General features: G+C 55.2%; 1 protein-coding gene across 2 annotated transcripts; it reads left to right on the top strand.

Annotated features, from left to right (window-relative positions):
• Positions 1 to 15: 15 nt before the first annotated feature.
• Positions 16 to 27,696, top strand: NAPA (NSF attachment protein alpha). 2 transcript variants are annotated; one of them, XM_033223828.1, is made up of 11 exons: positions 16 to 707; positions 11,969 to 12,048; positions 14,708 to 14,824; positions 20,154 to 20,200; positions 22,253 to 22,330; positions 22,569 to 22,624; positions 22,698 to 22,782; positions 23,600 to 23,704; positions 24,854 to 24,922; positions 25,914 to 25,964; positions 26,950 to 27,696. In XM_033223828.1, exons 1-11 carry the CDS (start codon positions 610 to 612, stop codon positions 27,049 to 27,051), a joined length of 888 nt encoding a protein of 295 aa, XP_033079719.1. In that variant the 5' UTR covers positions 16 to 609; the 3' UTR covers positions 27,052 to 27,696. The 2 variants fall into 2 exon arrangements, with proteins under 2 accessions (XP_033079719.1, XP_033079720.1); XM_033223829.1 differs by lacking the exon at positions 25,914 to 25,964 and having other exon boundaries at positions 434 to 707.
• Positions 27,697 to 27,997: the final 301 nt, after the last annotated feature.

Raw genomic sequence — 27,997 nt, 5'->3', positions numbered from 1 at the left:
CACCAACGCCTTTCCAAGTGAAGAAATGGGCGAGACCAGCCGTGGGGCGGGACTAAGCTCTGCGCAGAACTGTCAAACCCGGGCTTCGGCCCCGAGTTGTCACGTGAGTGTCTGCGGTCAGCTGACTGTGCCGGAGTACCTCAGGGAGGGCGAGGGGTGGCCCCCCTAACAACGCGAGCCGAGGGCTGCTGCTGATTGGTGGAGGAGGATCCAGCGGCAACACCGTGGGGCGGGGCCTCGGCGGTGAGTACTGCCATTGCCTTCCGCAGGGTCACGTGGGAGGTGAGGCACAGAGCGCTGGGGAGAAAGTGGGGCGCCGTTGTCCTGTGTGTGCGCATGCGTTGAGATCTTGGGACGCCGATTGGGGCGTCCCGAGTCACGGGCAGCGTGCGGCGGCTAGTGGGGGCGTGGCCGGCAGAGAGGGCGCCGCGCTACGAGGCCTCTGGTTGGCCAGCGCGAGTCACGTGATTCCGGGCCGCAGGCGCCGCGCGCCGGTGCGACGTCAACGCAGCTGGGCGACTTCTCCCGATCTGTGTTCCGCGGCCCGGCCGCGGCTGAGTCTTTCCAGGGCCAGTGTCGGGCGCTTTGCTGAGTCCTTTGGTGGCCGCCATGGACAATTCCGGGAAAGAAGCGGAGGCGATGGCGCTGTTGGCCGAGGCGGAGCGCAAAGTGAAGAACTCGCAGTCCTTCTTCTCTGGCCTCTTTGGGTGAGAACTGGGGTGAGGGGTCGGCCGGGACCTAGGCTGAGAGGACGAAGGAGTCACGGTCGGAGGTGGCGGGTTAGGGCACGCAGAGCTCGGGCCGAGGGGACGGAGAGGAACCTGGATTGAGGTGACATGGCCTGAGACGGCAGAGGCGACACAGGCTGAGGGCCAAGAGCCTGGGCCAGGGCAACACGGTTTGAGGAGAGACGGTCTGACATGGCGGAAGGGATTTGGGCTGAGGACACACGGACAGAGGCGACACTATCTTGAGGCGAGGAAGGGGACCCAGGCCGAAGACAGGCCAGCGGGAGGGGGAGAACCTGAACCGAGGGAATACGTCCTGAAGCCTTGGAGGGGACTGGCTTGGGGGGAGGGAGGGAGTCCGGGAGATAAGCCAGGTCCCGAGGCTTTTCAGAGCTCTAGGGGAATGTGAAGGCTCTCAGGCGGCAGTGATGGGGCCTGGGGCTGAGGACGCCTACCCGAGGGACTGATCTTTTCATTCCCCGGGCACTGGATTTGCGTGGGCCCTGGGCAATGAGGGTGAAGGCTGAAGGGGGCTGACACCAGGCGGAGGGGCTCAGGGCTTAGATGATCCTAGCAGCCGTGAGCCGCGTCTGAAGTGTCGGGGGGTGCCTGGGGTCAGTACGACTCTGGTTAGCAGTGACTAGTTTAAGGACAGCTGAGCGGAGGAACCGGGATGATGGAGTCAAGACTGTGGCAGTCTCAGCACTTTGGGAGGCCGAGGTGAGCAGATCATCTGAGGCCAGGAGTTCGAGACCAGCCTGACCAACATGGTGAAACCCCGTCTCTACTAAAAATACAAAAATTAGCTGGGCCTGGTGGCGGATGCCTGTAATCCCAGCTACTCGGGAGGCTGGGGCAGGAGAATCACTTGAACCCAGGAGGCGGAGGTTGCAGTGAGCAGAGATCGCGCCTCTGCACTGCACTACAGCCTGGCAAGTGAGTGGGACTCCGTTTCAAAAAAAAAAAAAAAAGGAAAGGAAAAAGCCTGAGGAGGCCTGGGTTGAGGCTGGAGACTCCTGGGTGGGGGAACACATGGTGGTGGCTTGGCCAAGGAGATGGAGGGATGACAGGGAGAGACGGGGACTGAGAGAATCAAAACTGGGGATCAAATTCCTGATGTGTGATCCTCAAGTAATGGGGATGACAGGAACATGCTGAGAAGAGGGATGGGAAAAGGCTTGGGAGACAGAACTAACGCATATGACGTGGCATAAAACTCACGGTAGCTCCTAAAAGCTGACACCACCATCCTGTGATAATTTTAGTGGCTTAGAAGTGTTAAGAGCCCAGGTTTGAAATGTGGCTCTGCCACTTACTTCATGACTTTGGGTAAATGGTTTAGTCTCCCTGTTAAAGGAGATCACAAATCTAACCTGCCTCCCATTTGCTGTGAGTGTTAGAATTGAGCCTGGCGTGGAGTTACATCTCTGACAGTGTTAGCTGTTGTTAATGTGACTTCCCAGAAGGAAACAGGTTTGGAGTGTGCAGAGAGCTGATGGGGTTCAAGGTGGGCGCCCGAGAGGAGAGGTCTGGGAGGGGTCAGGAGAGGGAGAGACAGAAACATGAGTGTGCTAAGAGGAGCTGAAAGGGAACAGTAAAGGGATCCACGAAGACTTAGTAGGGTTGAGAGGAGCATGAGGCTCTGGGCAGAGGAAGTAAAGGGAGTTTGGCAGGGGGTGGTGGTGTGTGGGGGGGTGGGATCTGTGCTGATGAGGGGACCCGAAAGGGTCAAGGGGAGGCTGTGGAAACTGAGGGGAGGACTGGGAAAGGACTAGTGGACTTGTAGAGAGAACGGTCTGTGGTGGCCCCTCAGAAGCAGAGCCTGGGGATGTTGGTGGGACTGGGAGTGTCTGCAGAAGGCTGGAGAAGGGGGTTTGGGAGGAGGGCCTGGGGATGGGAAGAGACTGGGGTAGGAGCCTGGCAGAGGCTAGTAAGACACAAAGGGGAGCGATCTTTCCAAGAGAGGAAGGAACAGGAAAAGGGCTCTGGGCCACGCCCCTTGTTTGAGGTTGGATAATGTTTAGCAAAAGAACTTGAAGAACATGATGGTGAATTGCCTGGTGTGGAGAAACATCTGGGGCTGATGGACTGTATTGATGAGGTGAAAAATGTTTTATTTTAGAGGCTGCGAGGAGACAGAGGGTGTGTGTGTGTTTTCTTTTTCTTCACAAGGGGAGAAGTTCAAGTGCTGTGTTTGGGGGTGGGGCCACGAGCTGGATTTTTGGTGATAGTTTTCCTGGGTGGCTCTGGGTGTCTGGTCCCTTTGGCCCAGGGATTAGTGGGCTGTTGGACTGTGTGCTTGGAGGGAGCAGCTAAGTCAGCCCCAAGGCACTTGCTACCTGGTTGGGAAGGCAGGATGCACAGCAAACACTAGTAAAGCAGAATTACCTACTGTAAGGAAGGGCTCAATTATGTCATTCCTGTGACTGAGCTCAGAGGAAGCAGCGTGAACCAGGGGGAGGCTCATGGTGAGGAGTGAGCTAGGCCCCGAGGAACCCCAAGGACTTGCTGGGGAGTGGGGCCGGGGAGGGTGCTCTAGGCAGCAGGGATGGTGCAACAGAGATCTAGCATGAGGGGAGGTTCTGCCTGGAAAGACAGGGAACTGAGATCCAGACGGATCAGAAATGGCTTCCTGGGGAAGAGACCCCAACCCCGGGGGGATGAACAGGAGTTCTGGGTGCCCTCTGGCAGGGAGCAGCACTCCAGGCAGGGATTATGATGGAGTATGCCTTAGGAAGATGAAACACAGGGAGTTCCATGTTAGACCATAAAGGTGGAAGCGGCAGGTGAGGCCAGACAAGGAAGGCCTGGTGAGCAAGACCTGGGCCTGGAGGAGGCACTGGAGAGCTCCGAGGAGGCTAAGGGAGGCCCATCCTGGAGAGCTCCTGTTTGCCTTCTAGAAAGGACTGCAGCAGCTGGTGTGGGGGAGAGTGACAGCAGGAGGCTGTTGCAGTGCCGGTAATACTAGCAGATGCAGGTTTATTAAGTGCTCACTCTGACTTGGACCCAGGCCTGGGCCAGGCTCAACCTGCTGATGGATGGTATGGATTTAGTCCTCACAAAATCCCCGTGGAGGCAGAGAAACTTGGGGGCTTAGAGAAGTTGACTTACTTGCCCAGCCACATGGTAAGTGGGAGAGGTGGCATTCAAACACAGTTCTGTGTGATTCCAGAGCCTTCTCACTTAGCCCCTTTGCTGTGCTACCTCGGTAGTTTCTCCTCAAGGTTCATAACCATCTCTGGGCACTACATTTAGGAAGGATGTTGGCAAACTAGGTGTGTTGGAAAGCCGCCACCCTCTTAACTGTCGTCCCATGGCCGTTTTCTCCAAGTATTTGAAAAAAAGAGCTGGTGTGTTCATCTCAGTTCCTTCCAGCTCCCAGAGGAGCTGACCTGGTGCTGTAGGGGTGTGAGTGAGGTGAGGGCAGAGGGCAGGGAGGATGGGAGGCTGGCCTGACTGGAGCTTGCGTGCCTGGGAGCTGGGAGCACAGTCAGAGGCCAGCTTGGGAGGACCTGTTTGACGGGTGGGAATCACTCAGGCACCTCCTCCTCTCTGATCTGGGTTTGCTTGAGTTCAGCATTTCATAACCCACCTTTATTCAGGTCCTTGGTAGCTGCTGGGACTGGAGAAGGGAGTGTTGGGCCTCAGCTTGTCCTTGGTGCCTCTCCCATCCCCTTTGGGAATCCCAGCAATGAGAGCGTCCCACATTGAGGATCCTCTGCTCCTGTCAAAGGGCAAGTCAGAGAGCCTTCACCTGGGACGCAAGACTGTCCCCCACTTCGCTGCTTAGACACCACCCTTGCTCTTCATTATTTCTGGGCTGCCAGACGCTAGGGGGCTTTGATATACCAGCAGCCACTGAGGGCGACAGCACCAGCCAGTTAGGAGAAGCTCAAAAGCCATCCCTGTTCCTCCCCTTGGTGATGGGGGCGCAGCTCAAACTTCTGCTCTGGAAGCAAAAAGACGGAGACTTCCTAACTACAGCACAGTGAGCAAGCAGCAGAAGGGGATGGCTGAGTCCAGGCGCACTAGTTCCTCCTCCCTGCTGCATGTCTCCTGGTAAATCCAGAGTGCCTGCTGTGCCCTTTGGGGATCGTGCGGCTTCTGGGGATCGAATGGCAGCTCTGTTCCCTGGGGCTTTTCCTCATCCCTGATGTCTCCTGGCCACCTCCCCTGCCGCCAAAACAGCCAAAATAAAAACTTCCTTCCTCTTGGATAAAAACGTGTAGAGGGAGTTTCTTCATCTGTGAAATGAAAATCCTAGTCAACTGTTTCCTCGGGTGGTTCTAAAGATAAATGAGACGATGCGTGGGAAGTGGTGGGAGCACGGTGCCTGGCTCTGGTAATGTTTATTAAGGGCTCACTGTCATCTTTATTAGTAGGTATTGTCATTGGAAGTTGAGCTAAAAGTGCTGGAGAAATAGGTGGCAGGGTGTTCTGTATACAAACAGTGCATTCCTAAGATCAGACCTTGACAAATCAGTTCCTGTTTGAACTACCTGTAGGCAGTAACTGCGGGACCATGGGAGGGCCAGCTTGTCTGTATAGGGCCTGCATGGGATCTTGGCTGAGACTGGTGTGGGCATGAGCTTCCAGATTTCCCTCCAGACCACCTTTCTCTGCAAAGTGTGCAGAGACCCCGGCACCATTTCCAGTGGGCACCCTGGTGAATGACAGTGCCCTGCCAGCTGCCAAGATCCACAACTGAAAACTTGGCATCTCTTGTCCAGTCTCAGAGCGGAGTCTTTCCTGAGAGCACACAAGGTTTCTGGGGAATCTGAGAATTCCTGGCTTTCCTGATGGGTGGAACTTTGCTGCCTGGCTGTACAAACATTTCTATCTCCTTTTTGGGATGGGGCTCCTGAAAGACAAGGGTCTTTGAGAACACCTTTTAAGGAAAAGGAAGCACATCCGCCCTTGGTCTGTGGTGAAATGTAATCCCGTTGGGGTGCAGGGGGGCATCCGTATAAGAAAATAAGAAACAGAGCGCCTACCAGGCTGTGTGCCGTGTGGCAGGTGAGGTCCTGGCTCTGAGCTTATCATCTTGAAGGGCCGTGGGCCTGTATGTATTTTGAGCATTGTGCAGTAAGGGGGAGGATAGTGGGAGGCCAGGACTCTGGAAACCAAAGGAGGAGCAGCACTGAGCAAATCTGGGGTGGAGATGAAGCCCATGCTGCGATTCTGAAGTGGGGAAGTGTGCCTGGAATCCGTCCTCAGCGAGGCCTGATGAGAGGGATGCTCTTGTTCACTGAGCGCCCGTGGTGTGACCGGCTCTGTGCTGGGCACGCCGTGGGGTGCTGCCTGCAAGATTGCTCATGCTTCAGCAGCACTGCAAGGTGTGGAGTCTTATCCCTAGTTACACATGAGGAAACGCAGGCCAGGCTGGCACGCGATGATCTGGCACTGAGGCCGGGCCTGTCTGACTATTGTCAGCATTTATTTTATTTTATTTTTACCACCACAAGCAACTCTCTAGAATTCCTATTGCTGGGTGGCAGGCACCCCTTTGAGCGTATTTCTTTTCCTTTGTATAGTGGCAACCATCTGAGCACCTCTTCCATTCTGCTCTCTGTGCCAAGCATTGAATGTGTGTCATCTCTAATCCTCACAAAGACTCTTCCCAGGCCAGATTCATTGTCTCCATTTTATTTCATTTTTCATTTTTGAGAGACAGGGTCTTGCTCTGTCGCCCAGGCTGGAGGGCAGTAGCATGATTGTAGCTCATTGCAGTCTCCATCTCCTGGGCTCAACTCCTAGGCTCAAGTGATCCTCTCACCTCAGCCTCCCAAGTAGCTGGGACTGTAGGCATATGCCACCATGCCTGGCTAATTTTTAGTAGAGTTGGGGTCTCACTGTGTTGCCCAGGCTGGTGTCACACTCTTGAGATCAAGCAACCTTCCTCCTTCGGCCTCCCAAAACTCTGGGATTATAGGTGTGAGCCACTGTGGCCAGCCACACTGCCATTTTATAGATAAAGAATGGAATCTCAGCACTTCGGGAGGCAGAGGCAGGAGGATTGCTTGAGCCCATGGGTTCGAGACCAGCCTGGGCAATACAGGGAGACCCCATCTCTTATTTAAAAAAAAAAAAAGCCTTAGGGATAACTAGCCCCTGGTTGGACCCTTAGCAAAGTACCTGAAATGAACTTCAGCCCAAGTCTCGCCACCCCAAAGTCATTCTCTTTCTACCCCTTGTCCTTGCCCAGACAGTCATGTCACAGGAGGGTCCTGTGGCGATTTCAGAGCTGGGCAGTTAGCCTGTGACACTTTATCCTTTCACCGTTGTTAACCAGAGCCTGTGCCAGCACTGTGGAGAGACGGGAAAGCGAAGCTGGGCCCAGGCCCCGCCCCGCAGGAACTCATACCCTGCTTGGTCAGGCAGGGCCCACTGCAGAGTGGCGGGAGGCAGCTGGTGGTTTCGCACTTCCAGGTGATACTGGTGGCGGTGCCTTCAGGATGCTGAGCCTCTAGCAGCTCCCAGTTCCGGTGCAGTCAATGGACTAGCAGGGCTGGTGGCCCCCGGCTCCCTGTGCCAGGGTGGACCCTGTACCACAGGCAGCCTTAACTTTTTCTGACATTCCTTCTGCCTACTGTTTTGTTACTGGCAGGCTCAGTAGGGGGCTGACTTAATTCATCCTCTTTTGCCTAGAGGATGCTCCACGCAGCTCCAGCAGAGAGCAGCCTCTGCTTGTGAGATGAGGGAAGCCTCGGCAGTACAGGTTCCTTGGCTTGTTTAATCTAGAGGAGGGGCGGGGGCAGGCAGGGACCTTGTCCTCCCTCCTCATTTTTCCAAGGACTCTTGGGCATGGGGAGGGAAGCCTTCCTGATCACTGAGTGAGAGGCAAGGGCAGCACTGGATCCCCAGGGCCCCGGTCCTCTTTCCCAGCCCTGTTACTTGCTGGCAGGGTAAGCTTGGGCAAGCCCTCCACCCTCTCTGAGACCCAGCTTCCTCCCCTTTAAAGCAAGGGCAGCACCCACAGGGCTCTTGTGAGGAGCTGTGGGCTCCTTCCGGGGGAGTGCCCGGGAGGCAGGGAGCGCCATGCGCCAGCTGTGATTAAGGCGTGTGGTCTCGAGAGCCATGTAGGAGGTGGGCTCACAGGCATGTGACAGGCCCTAGGGCACCTTCCCCACTGAGGGTGCTGACTGGAGACTTGGTGCAGTGGGCCTTAAGTCTGAGGAGGAAGCCATAGGCCTGTGCCTGTGACTTCCAGAGAGGCAAGAGAAATAGAGTGAGTCCAGGACCCAAAATGGGGGCCTGACTTTGTCCACCCTACCTCGTGAGGTCCTTCGGGAGCTGCAGGTGGTGGGTCAGGGCATGGTGTATTTCTGGCAGCCAGGAAGTGCCTGGTGGATGGAGGAAGGAAGGAGGGGGCTGAGACTCTGCCCTGCAGTACCCCCTGGCCCAGGTCCCACCGGGTGTCTGTGCATTCCTGGCAGCGCCTAGCCTTCCATATGGCAGTCGCTGAGGTTGGTGGCTGTGTTTGGGAGACCTGAGACTCCTTCCTCCGCCTTGGAGGGGGAGAGAGCAAAGCTGAGCGGGTAATTATAGACAGCCCTGCATCAGGCAGCCCAAACCAGTTCCCTCTATTCCCAGAGCGGCTCAGAGCCGTGGGATGGGAGGAGTGAAGCAGAGGCAGCTTGGGGGAGGTCAGTGGGGGAGGGACAGTCAGCTGTCACATGCACTGCCGCCCAGGCCCTAAGGAGAGGAGGCCCAGCTAACTTTTCCTTTCGTGTACTGCTGTTATCTCCTGGCACATAATAAATGCTGGGATACCTGTTCCCCAGGTGAATAAATGAGTATGTGAATGGCTTCTTCAGGATCTTCCACTGGAACCTAGGCACGTCACTTTCCCCCTTTGGGAACTTCACTCCCGTTTCTAAAAGAAGAGGATGGGACTCCAGAGATCTCCTGTCATCCCCTGGCCATGGTAATGGGCAAAACCATGGGGTGCAGGGGAAGAAGGAGGCAGGCCTGGGGCCTGAGCAGGTGTTAATCCCTCTGGCCTTTCCACCCCATGGTTAGAATCATTGACCCCATGCAGAGGTGGCTGTGCTTAGCCTGGGATCATAGAGTTTCACCCCTGGCAGCTGGTAGACTTTGTGTCTGTCCTGTGTCTGCTCTGTCCCGCTGAGCTGAAATAAACCTAAACCCGGCTGGGGCTGACTCCGCTCGCTCGTTGTTGATTGCCTGCTGTGGGCCACTCAGTGACGTGGGTCATTTCTGCTCATCCAGGGACTGAGCTTTTTCAGAGAGTGCATGGAGCTAGATAGGACTTAGTCACACTCAAAAAGAAGGGAAGGCTGAGCTGGGGAATCTGTGGGGTGGGCAGACCTGTGATTAAGGTCTGTGAAAATGTCCCTTTAAGAGAACATTCCAGAGAAGGTCCTTCTGAGGGTTTTTTGCAGCCAGGCCCCAAAGGACCCTTCAGGATTCTCAGCCAGAGGTTTTGAAAGTTTCTTACCTCTCTCCAAGGCCAGGAATGGGTTCTAAAGAAGTCATTCTAGGCTGGGCATAGTGGCTCACGCCTGTAATCCCAGCACTTTGGGAGGCCAAGGCGAGTGGATAGCTTCAGGTCAGGAGTTCGAGACCAACCTGGCCAACATGGTGAAACCCCGTCTCTACTAATAATACAAAAATTAGCGGGGTGTAATGGCACACATCTGTAATCCCAGCTACTCGGGAGGCTGAGGCAGGAGAATTGCCTGAACCTGGGAGACAGAGGTTGCAGTGAGCTGAGATCGCGCCACTGCACTCCAGCCTGGGCGACAAGAGCGAAACTCTGTCTCCAAAAGAAAAAGAAAAGAGAAGTCACTCCAAACAAGGCCCAAGGTGTGTTGGGCCAGCTGAGGTGAGGTGGGTGAGGGAAGATGGGGTGCAGCAGGGCAAGTGTGGGAAGAACACATTGCTCAAGGCCACTTCCTGGGGACAGCAGAGGGTGGGGGACAGCATCAGCACAGCCCCAGAAGGCAGGAAGTAGGCTTTCATCTGACAAGATGACAGCGAGGATAGGAATAAATAGATTATTTACCTGGTGTGATGTGGGTTCGGGAGACCAGGATCCCTGGCCCAACCAGCCCACCCGCCCTTGGGGGCATTTATTTGCCTGCTGACATTGCCAGGCCTGGCCCCTGATTGCTGGTGGCTGCTTTCCAGATAGTCAGTCTCAGTCAGTTTTTCCTTCTCAAACTCACATGATCAGCTGAATTACCTGGGCCTCCCAAACCCCAGTAGTTAAAAATCTCAATTGTAGGCCCCATCCAGACCTGCTGAGTGAATCCCAGAGAGTGTGGCTCTGGGACTCTGATTTGATAAAATGAGCACTTCATGTGGTTCAAAGGGATAGGCAGGTTGGACACACTGAATCCACAGTGCAGAGGGAAGGAATGCTCACATCCCAGCTCCCAGAATTACCTTTGAGCCCCTCCACAGCTGGGGTTGGTATGGACAAGTTTCCAGGTACAGCATTGGGCCAGTTGACGCAGGGTGTGGGATGAGATGGTGAGGACGATTTGAATGGGAAAATACCCACCCCTCCCTTTTCTCTTCCTTAAAAATAGACTCAACACTAGTTCTGTCAGTGAAGAGAGACCCTGAAATCCATTTGGTGGGACTCCTGAGTGTATGGATTTTATTCTACTGATTATGTGGATGATGGGAGTTTGAGCAGTTACAGAGACTACAGACCTCGCGGGCTCAGCTTGGTTGTATTATTAACGGCAGAAGGATTCAGTGGGACTTACGGGTTTGAGGTACTAATGAGGTCCCCCATGTCAGGAGGAAGCTCATTTTGTACATGTGGAGGTCGAGAAGCCAGAGTGAAGCTGCCCAAACAGGGTGCCCTTTATGTTTTTAAATTTCTGTCTGTCTCCCAGTGTATTCCTACTGTTGGACATTAAGTTTTTGGGGGGTTTTGCTGTTTTAAATAATGCTCTGCTGAACATCCCTGTAACTTATTAGTTTTATTAGGATAAATTGCTGGAAATGTAATTCATTTCTGGACCACAGGGCCGAATATAAATCCTAATACTTAAAAATACGTGTGTGTGTATATATCTATGTATAGATATATACACATACATACATATACACACACATATATACATGCGTGTGTATATATACATGTGTGTGTGTTTATGTGTGTGTATATATATATTTTCTTGAAAAGATGTGCAAACAGTTAAAAAAAAAATTCAGATAGTACAAACGCGGGATGCCTAGTGAATAAGTTGGCCTCCCATACCTGGCCCTCCTTCTCCAGGCTCTACCTTAGAGAAAAATGCTGTTACTAGGTTTTTGTGTATTTGTCCAGAAATATCCTATGTTTATATAAACATGTATGTTTCTATCTTCTCACTCTCTCTTTTTTTTTTTTTAAGATAAGGTCTGGCTCTGTCGTTGTCCAGGCTGGAGTGCAGTGGTGTGATCTTGATCTTGGCTCACTGCAACCTCCGCCTCCCGGGCTCAAGCAGTCCTCCCACATCAGCCTTTCTAGTAGCTGGGACTACAGGCGTGTGCCATCACACCCTGCTAATTTTTGTATTTTTTGTAGAGATGGGGTTTTGCCGTGTTGCCCAGGCTGGTCTCGAACTCGTGAGCTCAAGCAGTCCGCCCACCTTGGCCTCCCAAAGTGTTGGGATTACAGGAGCCATGAGCCACCGCACTCAGCCCACCCTCTTTTTTTAAAACACAAACGGGAACATTTTATATCTACAGTTTAAAATAGTGCTTTCCGTCTCTTTGTATGGCTGTGTGATATGTATGCCCAGTCCTGAACTGGTAATGACACACTCCAGGGTTGCAAGGCACAGAATTAAGGCTCCCTCTGCGAAAGCAACACGATGTCTTAAACTGGGCTAATCCCCCAGAATGCTTTGCATTCTCCCGAGGAAAGGGGATTTGTAGTGTGCCTGGGACCCAGTGGGCCCCCAGTATCCCAGGCAGGAAGTAGAAGAGGCTGTCAGACCCTGGGGTTGTGGTGGGGTCAGGAACTCTTCGCCCCACAACCCCAGCGAGCACCCAGTATCTACCCCAGTCCTCGCGGAGGGAGCCGGTCTGCCCGAATTGAGTGTGCCATTGTATGCAGGGTGGGAGCCACAGACTCAGGAGGCCTGCGGGAAGCTGGCTTCACAGGTGAAGGGTGAGGGGTAGGGGCATGTCTGTACTGGCACTGGAGCAGAATGCTTGCTTTCTCCTGGATAGCAGACTAGATTGTCTCCTTTTTCTCTTTCCTTTTTCCCCAGAGGCTCATCCAAAATAGAGGAAGCATGCGAAATCTACGCCAGAGCAGCAAACATGTTCAAAATGGCCAAAAACTGGAGTGGTATGTCATCTCCGCTAGAGCTCCTCCAAGGTGCTCTCCTCCTCCCTCAGCTTCCACTCACACAGGCCTGCCCGAGAGGTTGGCCTTGAGGGCCCCTTCTCTTTTTATGCCATCTCCGGCATCAGAAAGCCACTGGCCCGCTCTCTAATTGTTTTGTGCCTGCTGGGTTACTTTATACTCTGGGTCATGGGGCCTTGGAGAAAGGACAGAGAGGATGGGAATAAATAGATTATTAGACCTGGATAAACCCACGTGGATTGATGAGCTCTTAGAGTCCTCCTTAAATTCAGAACTTTGGGTTTCCTGGTAACTTCCTTAGTGCTTCCTGTCAGTGTCTGAATTCTAGTCTGGGGTGGTGGGGGTGGGGAATGTTCAGGTGATTCCAATAACAGCATGAATCATGGCTACTGTTTGTTGAGTACTAAGTGCTCATCATTCAGTTGCGTTAGCACAGCAGCCCTAAGGGTCAGTCTGTAAATATCCCTATTTTACAGATTTGGAAACTGAGGCTTGGCTTAGTCTCTTGCCCAGAGTGCCAGAACTAGTAAATGACAGAACCAAGATTCAGAAACCAAGGCTGTGACTGCAGTTAGCCTGAGTGTTTAACCTGCCCCAGTGAGGCAGGAGAGCTTCACGGAGGAGAGGGGTGGGGAGGAGCCCCTTGGGCTCAGGAAGGCTGAAAATCTGTTTGGGGCTCCCTGCAGGCCCAAGAAATCCAACAAGCCAGTGCACTGAGCCCTTTTGAAGCTCATTTCATAATACATCTTTCATGTCACCAAGATCAAATTAAGGAAATACAGTAAGAGACCAGTGTTTGAATGCGGGGAGGAACTTCCTGACTGTGGAGGAGAGGGGACCTAGTGGTGGGACCATGGAGGCAGGGCGCAGAAGTGCACAATAAAATTGATTATCATCATTTTGAGAATGTTGTTGGTTTCCCAAAGATTCAAAGAGTTATTCCTGAGTTTTCATAAAATATGTTGTGAATAAAGCCAAATGTTCTGTGTATTTTTATGCTCCCAAACTAAGAAAATTCCTCTAGAGAAAAAAAGTTCATTTTTTAATTACATAGGTGTTGCTTTTCCCCTAAAATTTGTTACCTCTGCCCCCCAACTCTTCAAAGAAAAGCCCTAGGCCATTTTCCCCTGGTGTTATCCCCTTTTCTTGAATTTTTTTTTTTTTTTTTTTTTTGAGACAGTCTTGCTCTGTCACCAGGTTGGAGTGCAGTGGCGCGATCTCGGCTCATTGCAACCTCTGCCTCCCTGGTTCAAGCGATTCTCCTGCCTCAGCCTCCCGACTAGCTGGGATTACAGGCACATGCCTCTACGCCCAGCTAATTTTCATATCTTTAGTAGAGACAGGGTTTCACCATGTTGGCCAGGATGGTCTCCATCTCCTGATCTCATGATTCGCCCACCTCGGCCTCCCAAAGTGCTGGGATTACAGGCAAGAGACACCACGCCTGGCTGTAATTTTATACTCAAATTTGGAACTCTTGAAAATAATAATGAAATCATATAGTGATAATCTGGAAGGCTTTGTCTCTTCTGCTGCTCAAAACTTAAGAGGATGGGGCCAGGCCTCCTGGTCCTCTTCCAGCTCAGAAACTCTGACTCAGATTCAGCTGGAGGAGAATGAAGGGGAGAAGCCTCAGAACTGAGCTGGAGGTGGTCAGCTCCACGAGGAGGAGGAGAGACACTGCTGCCTCCCAAACGTCAGTTAGGAGATGTGTGGGCAGAATGGCTTGGGACCCACAGAAGCTGACTGTGTGCAGATGAGCACAGGACAGATGAGGCTTCAGGCGCGGTCTTTTCTGCCCTCTGCCTATGGGCGTTGGTCTGCATGTACTCATTCTTGGTGTCCACATTTTGTTTCCCTCTCTGGACGTGCAGCTCCTGGAGGGAGCCGCCTCTGTGTTGTCCGACCCCAACTCCATGAGCCTCACAATTCATGCAGGTGCCTTGTCCATGGGGATCTGCAGTGAAGGGAACACAGTGTGAACAGAGGCAGAGGAGTTGGGAGAATCAGGAAGAGCTTTGGGGAGATGTGGAGAAAGAAACAGGACTTGGAAAGGGAAGTAGATGGGAAGGTGTTATGTGGTTTAATCTCAGTTGCCCCTTGCTTCCCAAAATACCCCTCCCAAGCCACCCCATGATTCAACCTGTACTTTGTCTTCTAGTGGTGGTTCTGGGCACTGTGCTTTGAGGCTCCCCTAGGGAGGACTGCCCAGGATGGGAGGTGCAGGAGGCCACCTCACTCTGTTTTATATCCTTTCCAACTCAGCTCTGTATGCCTTCTCCTTGGATCTTTAGAAGTGGTGGCCCTGGGAATACCAGCATAGCTGGGATTAGGGATATGGCATTTTACCTGGGCTTACCCTGGCTCTCTTTCCGTGTACCTGGGGCTCAGGGGCTTCCCCTGAGGCAGCTTCCTGCCGCCCTTAGAGACTGTCAGGCGCACCACCAGGAGCCTCAGCACAGGAGCCAGCAGACCTGAGGTCTAGGCCTCAGTCTGGGCTTGCTCAGGTCACCCTCGTCCTATCTTGGGAACTCTTTCCACATTTTCGAGAGACCGATCCACCTCCCAGGGCAGTGTCTCTGTGGTTTCATAAAGTGTGGAGCCCCACTGAGGCCGGGACTGCCCTTCTCTTCTGTTCCAGCTGCTGGAAACGCGTTCTGCCAGGCGGCGCAGCTGCACCTGCAGCTCCAGAGCAAGCACGACGCAGCCACCTGCTTTGTGGACGCTGGCAACGCATTCAAGAAAGCTGACCCCCAAGGTGAGGACCTCTGTGGGCCACAGGGGCTGCCTGCCTGGCCCAAAGCGCCGTCCTAGCACCCTGCATCGAGTCCTCAGGTTTCCTGGAGGCTCTGGTTTTTCCAATGGCCGACATGTGATAGGCTGGCAGGGACGCGCCTGAGGTAGAGTGAGCATTGACTTCAGAACTGGCTCCCTTCCTTCTGGTTGGCATTCGCGCCCTGCTCAAGTCTCCGCTCCCTATCTACCCGGTCGGTGCAGCTGATCACCCCTTCCCAAGCCCAGAGCATTTGGGAGTGGGAGTTCCATTGCAGACCCACCGCCTGCCGGGGAGAGAGGAAAATCTGTTCTGTTGTCAGAATTAACATGCAGAAGGGAGCAGGGTGGGGGGATTTCTGAGACCAGCCAGGTAGGAGTTGCTGCCGAAAAAGGAGCGGAAATTAGCCCAACCTGGCTTCCCTACATCCTGGGGAGGAATTAGAGAGAACAGAGCCCGAGATATAGTTGCCAGAGAACAAATTACTTAAACTGAGAGCGTGTTAGGGACAGAAGCCCAGTTTGGGGCTGACTCATGGTGAGAAAACAGTTTTTGTCCCCCTGGGTGCCTCCTGAAGAGGAAGCTCAGCCCAGTGTTTGTATGGGGCGGGAATTTTAATTTATTTCTTAAAATCTTGGTGCCAGGTACAGGTTGCTAATTAGAAAGCACAGGCAGTTTTTTTTTTTTTTTTTTTTTTTTTGAAGCGGAGTCTCACTCTGTCGCCCGAACTGGAGTGCAGTGGCCGGATCTCAGCTCACTGCAAGCTCCGCCTCCCGGGTTCACGCCATTCTCCTGCCTCAGCCTCCCGAGTAGCTGGGACTACAGGCGCCCGCCACCTCGCCCGGCTAGTTTTTGTATTTTTAGTAGAGACGGGGTTTCACTGTGTTAGCCAGGATGGTCTCGATCTCCTGACCTCGTGATCCGCCCGTCTCGGCCTCCCAAAGTGCTGGGATTACAGGCTTGAGCCACCGCGCCCGGCCGCACAGGCAGTTTTTAAAAATGACCATCTACTGTCACTGTCATCTCAGGGGAATGGAAAATATGTAAATCTTTAAAAAGTAAAAGGCTGTATAATCTTGGAGTAAGGGTCTGTCCTTCCCAAGAGAAGACAGGTTTGCAGCAATGCAGGGCGCTTCCTCCATGGATCAGCGAGCACTGGTTCACACACCGTGTTTGAGAACCGCTGGCATACCCCTTTGTCATGATCTGAGACATTAGTTCCCAGACGAGGATGAATTTGTGTGTTGACCAGTAGCTCTTTGTCCTTAGACTAACCAGTTGCTCCTCACGAGCCGGGCATCTCACACATTGGCCTCAGTGGTCACATGGTGGGGCTCAGGCCTGGCAAGAGGTGGAGGAGCCGCCTTGTAACTGGGTGGGCCGTGGAGCTTGCCTGGCTGGTAGCACTGGGCCACAGCGGGCTGCATGGGTGATGCAGTGATGACCCAGGGAGACCCTGGGTTGGTTTTAAGCTTGACTTACCCCAGGAAGTCTCCATGCCTTCCATTAAGCTGCCCCGCCAAGCCTTTCCTTCTGCTCCCTGGGAAACTGGTTGGCCTAGAGGCGCTGTCTTAGCATCTGTGATGTTCAGCTGCTGCCTCATCTGGAGTGACTAGAAGGACACTCTGGGGCAGCACTGAGCGCCAGGCTGCAGAACAGTGAGTGCCATTTGCTCTTTCAGCAGACTCTTCACTTCCTGCAGACAGGCCCTACCTGGCAGTGGGATATGGTGGGGTCCCTCCCCTGTGTTTGATCTGAGCTTTTCTAGCTCTCCAGCTAGACTCTGCAGGGTGTGGGCCTGGAGTCTGGATGTGGCCCTTCCCTTGCCTTAGGAAGCTCAGAAGGTGGCTGAGGACTCCGACCGGTAGGAGAGTATAAAGATGATGCCACATCCAGGGCACAGAGGCCGACTTGCGCAGAGCTGAGGCTAGGAGGGAGTGAATTTGGCTAGGGGAGATCTTTCGGGGAAGAAAGGGGGCAGTTCTGAGAGGAGAGCCTCACCTGACTAGAGCTGAGAGCAGGTACCATGTCCAGAGCCCTGGGGAGGTGGTGCTGAGCAGGGAGGGGTGTTAGTGCAGTGTCCAGAGCTACAGCCTAAAGATGTGCACCCCAGCCATGGCTCCCAGTGGGGCAAGGGGCACACTGGCATCAAGGGCAGCGGCTGCTGTGTGTCTGAGGCTAGTCAGGCCTTACAGAAGGCCAGGTGCAGTGGCTCATGCCTGTAATTTCAGTGCTTTGGGAGGCTGAGGCAGTAGAATCACTTGAGCCCAGGAGTTCAAGACCAGTCTGGACAACATAGTGAGATCCTGTCTCAAAAAGAAAAAAAAAAAACCACCTCACAGAGAATGTCATGTAGCAGCTGTGTATGGCTCAGCAGTGCAGATGGTGGGGTGGTCTGGGAGGACCCTGCCTTCCCTGTGATTCTAGGCAAGTCAGTCTTTTGGCCTCTGTTTCCTCATCTGTTAAAGCAGAGACTGCTGTGAGATGATGCAGTCATGCCCAGCGCAGCACCTGGTGTGTGATAAACTTCCAGTCAGGACATCCTTGGCTCTCATCAGTCCAGGGGCCCCTGCCTGCCCTGGGCTCCCCACAGCCTCTGCCCTTGGCCGGGTGCCTTGTGAAACAGTTCTGGAGGCCCAATTTGGAACCTTGCCTGGCTTTCCCGAGCAGGTGGCTAGCTCCCTGGGGCCCTCATCATCACTGGTCTCGGCAGTCTAGAAGTCCCCTGTCTTGGGTCAGCACTTCCTCCAGGACTCTCTCCAGAAGGACCTGCCCCCAAGTGGCAGCTGGAGTGTGCCTAAGGCCCGGCTGGGCTCCCGATTTCCTCTCCCTCTACAGAGGGTGGCCTGCTGCCACCTTGGTGGCTGTGGGTGGGGAAGGGTGATGCTCATATGTGTTATTGGTTCCTCAGTTACCCAACCACCGCTGCTGCTCAGGGCAGACTCGGGCCAACGAGGCCTATTCCCGAGCCTGACTGATAGGTGGGACTGGGGGCAGTGTGTGTACCTGGGGCAGGGACGCGGCCCAGCCCCTGCTTGTCCTCCATTTCCTCTCTAGCTGCCATTTACTGGGTTCCTACTGTAAACCAGATGCTTGGCATTTTTTAACCCATTTGATTTCTTTGTGCATTTTGTGCTTTGCTCCCATTTTACTAAGGAGGAGATGGCCAAGTGTAACCAGGAAGGGCTTCAGAGAGGCAGAAGTCAAGCTGGGCATCACTAGTAGGAATGACTGTGGGGATAGGCAGTGGCCAGGGCCATAGCTCCCCAGCTTGGGCTTTATTGCTCCTAGCCCCTTTCCAGCCCTCTGTTGGTGGGTGCAGGAGGGGCCAGACCACAGAGCTGGGTGTTGCTCCACCTGTCTGAGTGCACAAGGCCTGGTGACCAGAGATAAGAGTAGCAGTCGTGAGTGTATCAGAAGCTTGTCCAGGAGCTAGCTGGCCCACGTGTCTGCTGGTGGTCCGCCGCTTTCCAGGCATGGAGGAGACTTAACCCTGTGAGTCCATGTTGCTGCCCGGGGGTAAGCTGTCTCCCTGCTGCTACTGCAAGGGCTGTGCCATGCTCACAGTAGGCGCTCCAAAGCCAGTGCCAGCAGGCCCAGGTGGCAGCTATAGATCTCACTGCTCACTGCAGAGCAGCAGCCTTTGCCGCCTCAGCCCGCAGGGTGCCAGGTTGGTGTCCTGGCCAGGAGAGTGAACCAGTGAGCAGCCCGGGGCCACCAGGTGGAGACTGCAGCCAGGTGGGGCGGGGCAAGGTGGACCACTCACTTCACTCCAGCTGCTGCTCCCCTCCTCCGCAGCATGGCCCGGCTCAGCCGTTGCTTCTGGGCCCACCGATTACAGGATGTGTATGTCTTCAAACTGCCAGGTTTAGGTTGTGTTCTCTCCCCGTCCTCCTCCTCTGCCCCCTTTTTGCCACCTTTCCCTCTTTCTGCTGCCACAGTCTCTGTCTGTCAGCTCTGGAACCTGGACTGAGTGCTGTACCTTCTGTCAGTCCCTTTCGGATCCCCAGAGGTCTTTTCGAATTGGACAAAACCCACAGACCCCACTCCCCAGAGGAGTGCTTATGGATCCCACTGTTCACATGTCAGAAGGAGGGGTTGGAATCCCTGAAAGCCCAGCCACAGGCCTGAGACTAAGAGCCTCTGTTCAGATGCCTCCCCATGGAGGCGGTTTGGAGTCCCATCCAGACCGTGAGCCCCTTGAGAGCTGCCCAGCCCCGGCGCTTCTTGGTAGCACCCTCATCCCAGGTGAACATGGCATGGGTGACCATGGAGACCCCCATGGAGACCAGGAACTTTCAGATGCCCAGGCTGCAGCTCAGAGCCCATGCCCTGTGACCTGTCCAGTCTCCCTACCTTTCCCTCTCCCCAACCCAGACCTCCCTCCCCACAACACCCCTGTCCTCCTGAGATGTGCTAAAATGGTGTTCTTAAAAAATACCCCCTGAGAGCTCATTTCTATCTGCTAGAAAATGCCTCCCACTCATGCGTTTCTCTCTCCTCCAAATAACTTGTCAAAAAAAAGCCTTTCCCAAATTTAAAATCTTGCAAGAGATAGTACAACAAAGGTAGCCCAGTTCTTCCTCAGTGCCATCCTGGTGTGTTCAGGTTTTTTGGCAAAACCTTTGAGGAGCTGGTGGGTGGCAGGGCCAGGTTAAAGGGACTGAGAGCAGAGGGCTCCCAACTGCTGAGATATGAGGAAAAGGGGGCAGTGGAGAGCACACTGAGGGCTCAGTGTTCATGACATCCAGCCTCCTCGTGCCAGAGGTCCAGGTCCTCCTGATGCAGGAACAGAAGCTGCTCAGGGTCCTGCAGAGATGGTGGCAGAGCCCAGGTAGAAGATGGCACCCCTGCTGCCTCCAAGACCACCTCAGATGCTGGGCTTGGCTGCCTCCCATGCCCCCTTCCCTTTTGCCAGCAGCTCAGTCCTTCAAGAACAGGGCCTTGGCAGGTCTGTCTTAAAACACCTGTGGGAGTCTGGCCATCAGCCTGGCCGAGCACTGCTGTGCCCTGTCCCTGGGGTTATGGGAAGCTGGTAGCATCCTGGCAGCCCGAGGGGAGCAGGACTCCCCCTGAAGCATGTGCCCAGCAAGTCACAGTCTACGGAGTCAGCCCTCTCAACACATTTCCTGGGGCTCAGGGATTCCGTCCCCTTCTTCCCAGCCCCTTGAGAGTGTGCGGCAGCCCTGGCAGCTCTGAGTGCCTATTGATCTCTCTGCCGGCAGCCAGGTGCGCTGTGTCCGCCTCCTCTCCTCGGCTTGTGCTGAAACGACTTCACTTTCTCATGTCTCCTCCCACCTCCCTTTCTCTCCAGAGGCCATTAACTGTTTGATGCGAGCAATCGAGATCTACACAGACATGGTAAGGGCCGCTTGCTTGTCCTGATGCCCCTCGGGTCCCACTGCATTGCCCTGGCCTTGCGTCCCCTCCTTCAGCACCCCCAGCACTGTTCTTATTCTGCGGCCAAACCAGTTGGGGAGGGGGAAGTGGGAGCTGGGGGGATTAGGCCACCTGAGCTGGCCTGGGCTGGCTGGGTCTTCACCCAGCTCCCCACCAGCCTGACGGCCCCCTCACTGCACAAGCAGTCATGGTTTTCATTCATAGAACTTAGGTTATTGAGCTGGGCATGGTGGCTCATGACTGTAATCCTGGCACATTGGGAGGCTGAGGTGGGAGGATCTTTTGGGCACAGGAGTTCGAGACCAGCCTGGGCAACATAGCAAGACCTCTTCTCTACAAAAAATTAGCCTGGTGTAGTGGCATGCACCTGGGGTCCTAGTTCTTGGGAGGTTGAGGCAGGAAAATCACTTGAGCCCAGGAAGTTGAGGCTGCAGTGAGCTGTGATCACACCACTGCACTCCAGCGTAGGTGACAAAACAAGACCCTGCCTCAAAACAAAAAAAGAAATTGGGTTATTGGAGAGAGTGTGTCCGGCACTTTCCCTTGCCCAGCCTTCCCACAAGTGTTTTATTATTTGATAAGCATCTTGCAGCAGGCCACAGGGGTAGGCAGAGCCCACAGGAGGCTCACCACCTGTCCTGTCCCAGGGGGCTTTGCCAATGACAGATGCAGACCAGATGGGCAGCTGTCAACCGGAGCGAGAGTGAAGGGTTCCACCCAGGCCAGGGCTCCTGTCAGTGCTTTCTCTCTCTCTCTCTCTCTATTTATTTATTTATTTTTTTTTTTTTTTTGAGACAGAGTCTCTCCCTCTCATCCAGGCTGGAGTTCAGTGGTGTGATCTCCACTCCCTGCAACCTCTGTCTCCCAGGTTCAAGCGATTCTCGTGCCTCAGCCTCAGAGATTATAGGCGTGTGTTACCACACCTGGCTAATTTTTGTATTTTCAGTAGAGATGTGGTTTCACCATGTTGGCCAGGCTGGTCTCGGACTCCTGACCTCAAGTGATCCACCCGCCTTGGCCTCCCAAAGTGCTGGGATTACAGGCATGAGCCACCACACCTGGCCAGCTCCTTTTTGCCTCTCTGCTTGCCCTGTCTCAGCTCTCCAACCTCAGGCAGGGGCACGAGCCATACCCCTTGTGTTCAGGGCAATGCTGCAGGGATGACTGTGATTAGAACAGTAATAGCAGCTGCCATTTATTAGGCCAGACACTGCAGGGTGGTTTAATCCACAGCCCTGTGAGGTTGGCATTATTGTTATCCCCATTTCATAGTGGAGAAGAGGGGCTCAGACGAGTGACATGACTTGCCCAGGGACACGCGGCTATAAGCAGGAGTCACTGACACCCAAAACAAGGTCTGGCTGAGCCCAGGACCTTGCCCTTTCCTACTGCCCTCAGCAAGGGGGTGGCGTTGGACCAGCCCCTGGTGCAGAGCAGTCAGGCAAGCGCCTGGCCACTGGGTGGAGGCGGATGGAAGGTGCGAGGCCCCTCGGAACCTGAGGCCTCCCTGGGGAGCTCTGGGTGTGCATGGGAGAGGCTGACAGGTAGGTGTTGGCCCGGGGGCAGAGATAGTACCCTTGGGCAGGGGTCTCAAGCCCTCCCTCCCATCCTGGTTTCTCCAAATCCTTTTGCCAAGTGACTCTGGGCTTGTCCTTCCACTTCTCTGGCTGCTATCAGAGGCTTCCTAAGGGCCAGGGCCTTGGCCAAGTGCTCGTGCTCACATCCTCTCTGGTGTCACACCATCTGTGCCCTCATGGACAGGATGGAATTAGGCTGAGGCTCTGGAGTGGCTTGTCCAAGGTCACCAGCTCAGCCCAGCACGCACAGCCAGGCCTCTAGTGCTGGGGCCCTCCCTTCTCAACCCTGTGTTCCCCCTCCTCTCAGTGTTTTCTTCATACCTCCTCACAGGACTGGCTGAGGGGTGGGAACTTGAAGGGTCATGGGTCAGCAGGGGTGCGGGACAGGGCATGCAGGTCATGAGTCACAGGCAGCCCCTTCCCGTGTCCCCTCCAGGGCCGATTCACGATTGCGGCCAAGCACCACATCTCCATTGCTGAGATCTATGAGACGGAGTTGGTAGACATCGAGAAGGTGAGTAGCAGCAGGGCCCTGCCTGGACTGGCAGCCAAGACCAGCGCTACTCTCTATTCCCACCAGGGGAGTCCTCTGGTGTCTGAGTGCCGAGAAGGGGGCATGGGGCGCTGGCAGAGCTTGGAGAACGGGGTCTGGCTGTGTCCCAGGTGGGCAGGGTGAAGGGTGTGGAAGCTTCATGGAGACCTCCTCTCCCTCCCCTGCCTTCCCCTGGAACCCATCCCCCATGTCTCCCCAGGCCATCGCCCACTACGAGCAGTCCGCGGACTACTACAAAGGCGAGGAGTCCAACAGGTAGCCCCCTTCCTGCCTGCCCCAGCCCCGTGGGGACCGCCACCACTTCCCCTCACTCCTCCTTCCCACACAGCTCAGCCAACAAGTGTCTGCTGAAGGTGGCTGGCTATGCCGCACTGCTGGAGCAGTATCAGAAGGCCATTGACATCTACGAGCAGGTGGGGATGGCGGCCCCCACCCTGCCCCCTCCCAGGGCCTGTGCCTCCTCCTAAGCCCCGGCGCCTTGTTCTGGAACCACCCCTCCCCCAGCTCGCCCTCTGCCTCTTCCCGCACAGCCCTTGCCATATCATCCCCCCACCCCATCTCCAGTCTGGCTGAACGTTCTCCACCTACGACTCCATGCCGTGTCAGCACCGTCTCCCTGGCTGTGCCCCTCCCACACCCCTCGCAGAGCTTCCTGGAGGGGCCCAGAGTGAGGCTGGCTAAAGAACCCAGAGGGAGGCAATGGGAAGAACTGCCAAGAGGCCCAGGGTGGCTGTGGGCACCCCACCCCATGGCACGATGGTCCTCATCCACAGTGGGAGGGAGGGAGTGTCACATGGGGTCCCCCCAGCGTGCGTGGAACCCTGGGTGATGGCCAAGAAAAAGGCAGGCAGCTGGCCCCTGGGGAGAGAAGGGTGGGCGCCACCTCTCATGTTCCTGCCGCCCCTCTGCCCACTGCCGTGCCAGCCTCCCGTTAGTCCTGACAGCCAGGCCACCGCCTCCCCACTGTCTCAGGCTCTTGGGAGCCCTCGAACACCTGGCTACAGCCTCCACCTCCACCCAGCCACCATCACACCCTAGTCTTGGTCGCTCACGCACTGGCCGCTGATCTCCCCAAGCCAGTCCCTGGCTCCCTGCCATTGGGGTCCTGGGTTAACGGCCTCACCCTGGGACATGGACCCCTCTCCCAGCTGGCCCCCCAGTGCCTGGCAGTGGCTCTGGCGCTCTGGCTGCTTGCCCTGAGCTCACAGTGCCACTTCCCCATGGCTACAGGTGGGGACCAATGCCATGGACAGCCCCCTCCTCAAGTACAGTGCCAAAGACTACTTCTTCAAGGCGGCCCTCTGCCACTTCTGCATCGACATGCTCAACGCCAAGGTAGCGCACCCCATGCCCATCGGACCACCGCGCCAGGCCAGGTCCTGTTGCCCCCCAAGAGGAACGTGCTCCTCCCTCACATCTGGCCCCTGCCAGGCAGCCTTTGGATGAGAAGTGTGATTCTCACGGCTGTGTTTCTGTGCTGGTGTCACCTGCCCGCCCAGCCCTGGAGGCTTTTGCAGGTCCAGCTCCTGCCTCACTTAGTGCTCCTTTCTTCATGGGTGCACGTTTTGAATCCTCACTGCATCCCATTAAAGTCAGCACCATTGTCACCTCGTCTTACCAGTGAAGGTGGTGAGGCTGGGACGAGAGTCCCTTGTTTGAGACCACATGGCTGGGGACCTGTAGCCCAAGTGTTCCAGATCTTTGTGACTCCTGCTGTCACGACTTTGGCTGTAGCTCACATGCCCACCTGTTTTCGGGGTGCTTGGCAAAAGAGGGGTCAGAGAGGGCAGTGGGAGGGAACGTGGCCAGAGGGAAGGAGCTGGAGGGTTGGTGCTAGATTTTGCTTGACTGGAGTTTTCCTACCATTGCCTGGCAGAAGCACAGAGTCCAGGATTTCCTGGTGCCCCTGGCTGCCCAACCGCCTGCCTCACGGCCTGGGGTGATGGCCCCACACACCCCCCACACACACACCCCATAGAGCCCTGCTCTGCTGTGGGCACGGGTGGTGGGCAAAAGCTTGGGCTTTGTCAGAGCAGGTTCACATTCCCACCCCATGTCTCACCGTGCCCTGGGTAGGTCACTGCCCCCTCTGGATCTATTCCCTCACTTTCAAAAGGGGGCTTACCGTTATTTGACCCTCTCAGGGTCCTCAAGAAGCACCAGCCCCAGGCCTGCCATGGAGGATGTGCTCATTTGTCCCCTGCCCCGGCTGAGCCAGGTGGGAGGAGGCAGTGGGTACCTGTCTGAGGAACCTTCCCCCTCCACCCACCTCTCCCTGCAGCCGTCTCTGCCGGCCAGGCTGGTACTGAGCTCAGCTCCGGGAAGGTACTGACACACAGAGCCAGGTGACACCTGAGGCTAGGGGAGGGGCGCAAAGAGCTGACTCAATATCACCAGACATCCCCAAATCCCCTCGGCTGCTAGGCCAGCAGCTCTGAGGCCCCTCTTGTTACTAACTCGTCCTCCCCCTTCCCTGCTGCCCAGCTGGCTGTCCAGAAGTATGAGGAGCTGTTCCCAGCTTTCTCTGATTCCCGGGAATGCAAGTTGATGAAAGTAAGTACTGGGTGCTCTGGCCTCCCCCTTCCCGAACCCCAGATGGGGGTGGCCGGAGCTCCAGGTGGGACAATCATCAAGACCTGTCCAGTGGTTCTCAGAGGGTATCTTTGTTTTGTTTTCTCTTCTTTTCTTTGGCCATTTGAGTCTCCATTTTCCAGATAAAGAAAGTACAACTTAGGGAGTGCTGGAGCTTGAGGTGACTGGGTGAACACACACACACACCCCACATGCAGATGACACACATCCCACACACACACCAAACACACACACCATACCACACTACACACACCACACACCACACCACACACACCACATCACATACACCAAACACTGCACACACCACAGCACACACACCACATGCTACACACACACCACACACGACACACACCTCACACATACACCAAACACTACATACACTACACCAAACACTACACACACCACAGCACACACACCACATCACACACACCACATCACATACACCAAACACTACACACACCACAGCACACACCACATGCTACACACACACCACACACGACACACACCTCACACAATCACTACACACACGACACATCACATGACACACATCACACACTACACGCATGACACACACCACATACCCCCCACACATTGCCCACACACTACACACACAACACATGACATATCCCACACACATAACACGCCGCACACACCACACACACACCAAAGACACCACAGACATACCACATATCCACACACACACACACATTCTGTGTGATGTCCTATGTTGGTAAGGTTGCCCTGAGAGCAAGCCGTTTCTGATGAGTAGGGCAGCAGGATTGCAACACACCCCTACCCGTCCCCAGTTTAACCCACACGGACTGACCCTCTGAGAGTCCTCAGGAAACCCCAGCCCCAGGCTTGGCACACAGATAGTGTGTGCTTTCATCTAATCCAGGCCAGACCTCAGGTCAGCCTGGACCCCAGACCCCTCTCCGCCATTTGCTTGCAGAAGTTGCTAGAGGCCCACGAGGAGCAGAATGTGGACAGCTACACCGAGTCGGTGAGTGGCCCGCATGGGGGTCAGGCCCCTTCACGGGGATGGGTGCCCTAGGAAAGCCACCCTTCTCAGACACGCTCTCCCCTGACATTCACCCATTTTTATCTGGCCCCCAGCACACTGTGAATTTCTTTCTCCAGTCACCCCAGAAACCTCACAAGTAGCCCCAAGAGGTGCAGGGAGTGTTTCCCTCATTTTATAGATGGTGGCCTTGGCACCTCAGGGGCAGAGCTGGTGTTCAGAGCCACATCTGTCTGCCTCTGAAGACCAGGGTTCCTTGAGTCCCCCAGTTGAGTGTGTGAGACTCACAGTGGCCGCCTTGGGCACCCAGGAGGCACAGAGTGGGAGGGAAGGGGTGAGAAGGAGAGTGGAGCTGAGGACACGGGAGAGGCGCCAGCTTCCCTCTGCCTGGTGGAGCCGCCCACGTGGCTCTCTCTCCCTTCCCCTTCTCTGTTCCCAGCGTTCCCGGGCTCAGTGGCGTCCAGCTCAGGTCCTGATTTGCTCCTCTAATGGCACATGTCAAGCATTTCTCCCTAGGTGCCCCTCAGGAATGGAAGCCCCTAGCTGAGGACAGCGAGCAAATGCCATCTGGTTCCTCTTGCCCCAGACGGTGGCAACTCAGCCAGGAGCTCAGGGAGGGGATGCCCAGCAGGCCGTGGCTTCTCTCCCCCATGCCCCATGGCACTCAGGAGTGGCCTTTTCCGTATCTCCAGGCCTCAGTTTCCCACCCATTCAATGAGGATACTGGACCTTTTTTTTTTTAAAGCTACAATCTTTCTCCCCCAAGGGAAATGTTGTGCCTAGCATAGTCAAGACAGACAAGAGGTAGCTCCCCTGGCTGAGTCGCGACCTCGAGCCCTCCCTCTGCTCCTTCTCAGAGACCGGGGTGACAGGGACAGATCTTGAAAACCTTGGGACAAGTGCCCTTGGGCTGCAGGGTTGGGAACAGGGAGGAGCATGGCCAGCCCATCACCTGGTGTGCCCTCAGGTGAAGGAATATGACTCCATCTCCCGGCTGGACCAGTGGCTCACCACCATGTTGCTGCGCATCAAGAAGACCATCCAGGGCGACGAGGAGGACCTACGCTAAGCCCCACCCAGTCCCCCAGTGCCCGTCTTCCTGTCCCATCTGCTTAGAGAGAGGTGGGGCTGAGACTTGCTGGAGAGCTTCCCTCCTTTCCCACCTGGGGAGTCCCGCATTCCACAGTGGGCAGGTGGCAGCGGGGGTCAGCATGCGGGGCCACCAGAGGCCCAGGCTGCTGGCCGGACAGTCACCCTCTGTTCTCGCTTCATCCCTTGCTCCCTGCCCATTTATTTAAGCCCCCATAGGTGCCCTTCACCCCCAAAACCAGCTGTACAGAATCTTTGATACAGACCTATTTGCTAGGGGTGCTGCCGGGGGTTTGGGGTCAGCATCTGGCCCCCCATCTCCTAGCTGATTCATGAGGCCGGTTTCTGTCTCCCACTTTTGTCCCCCAGCCAAGCTCTAAAGCACATGTAGCCGCTGAGACTTGCTGTCTCTATTGGGGGCAAGCTCCTCTTCCCCCAAACTCTGAGAGCTTCCCCCAGCCTCCTGCAGCCCCGACCTCTCAGGTTAGACCCCACGCCCTGGAGTTTAGGGGGTTGTCCCCGACCCCAGCCCCACACCTGCTCCTTCCCTAATGCTTTGAGGTTTTCTTGGTTGGAAGCTGCAGCTGGCCTGAGAAAGAAAATAAAAAACAACACTTTTGCATGAGTCTCTCTTCCTCCTCATCTCTGCTACCCACTTTGCCCCTGGGCCGGTCACCCGTTCTCCTCACACTCCTCATCCCCCAGACTCTGGGCAAGCTCTTGGGAGGTTGGGGGTATGCATCCTTGAAACGTGTGGGCTGGGTCAGTTTCTAGGTTGGGGATACCCAGGGATGGTGGGCCTGGGGAGGAGCTCTGGCTTGGAAGTCCCAGAGCGCCCATCTTGATCTAACTTTCTCTGGGTTCTTGGAGTCCAGGGACCTTGGTTTCCTCAACTGGGATGCATGGTGATGATGCCACCCTTCAGA

Source organism: Trachypithecus francoisi, unplaced genomic scaffold (genome assembly GCF_009764315.1).
Source record: "Trachypithecus francoisi isolate TF-2019V2 unplaced genomic scaffold, Tfra_2.0 Lachesis_group12, whole genome shotgun sequence".
NCBI classification, from domain to species: domain Eukaryota; kingdom Metazoa; phylum Chordata; class Mammalia; order Primates; family Cercopithecidae; genus Trachypithecus; species Trachypithecus francoisi.
This window is presented reverse-complemented; position numbering and strand designations above follow the sequence as displayed.

Coding starts and splice junctions, on each gene's coding strand:
- NAPA (XM_033223828.1), top strand. CDS start 610: ATGGACAATTCCGGGAAAGAAGCGGAGGCGATGGCGCTGTTGGCCGAG. Junction 12,049..14,707: donor AATGGCCAAAAACTGGAGTG/GTATGTCATCTC, acceptor CTTCTGTTCCAG/CTGCTGGAAACGCGTTCTGC. Junction 22,783..23,599: donor CCATTGACATCTACGAGCAG/GTGGGGATGGCG, acceptor CCATGGCTACAG/GTGGGGACCAATGCCATGGA.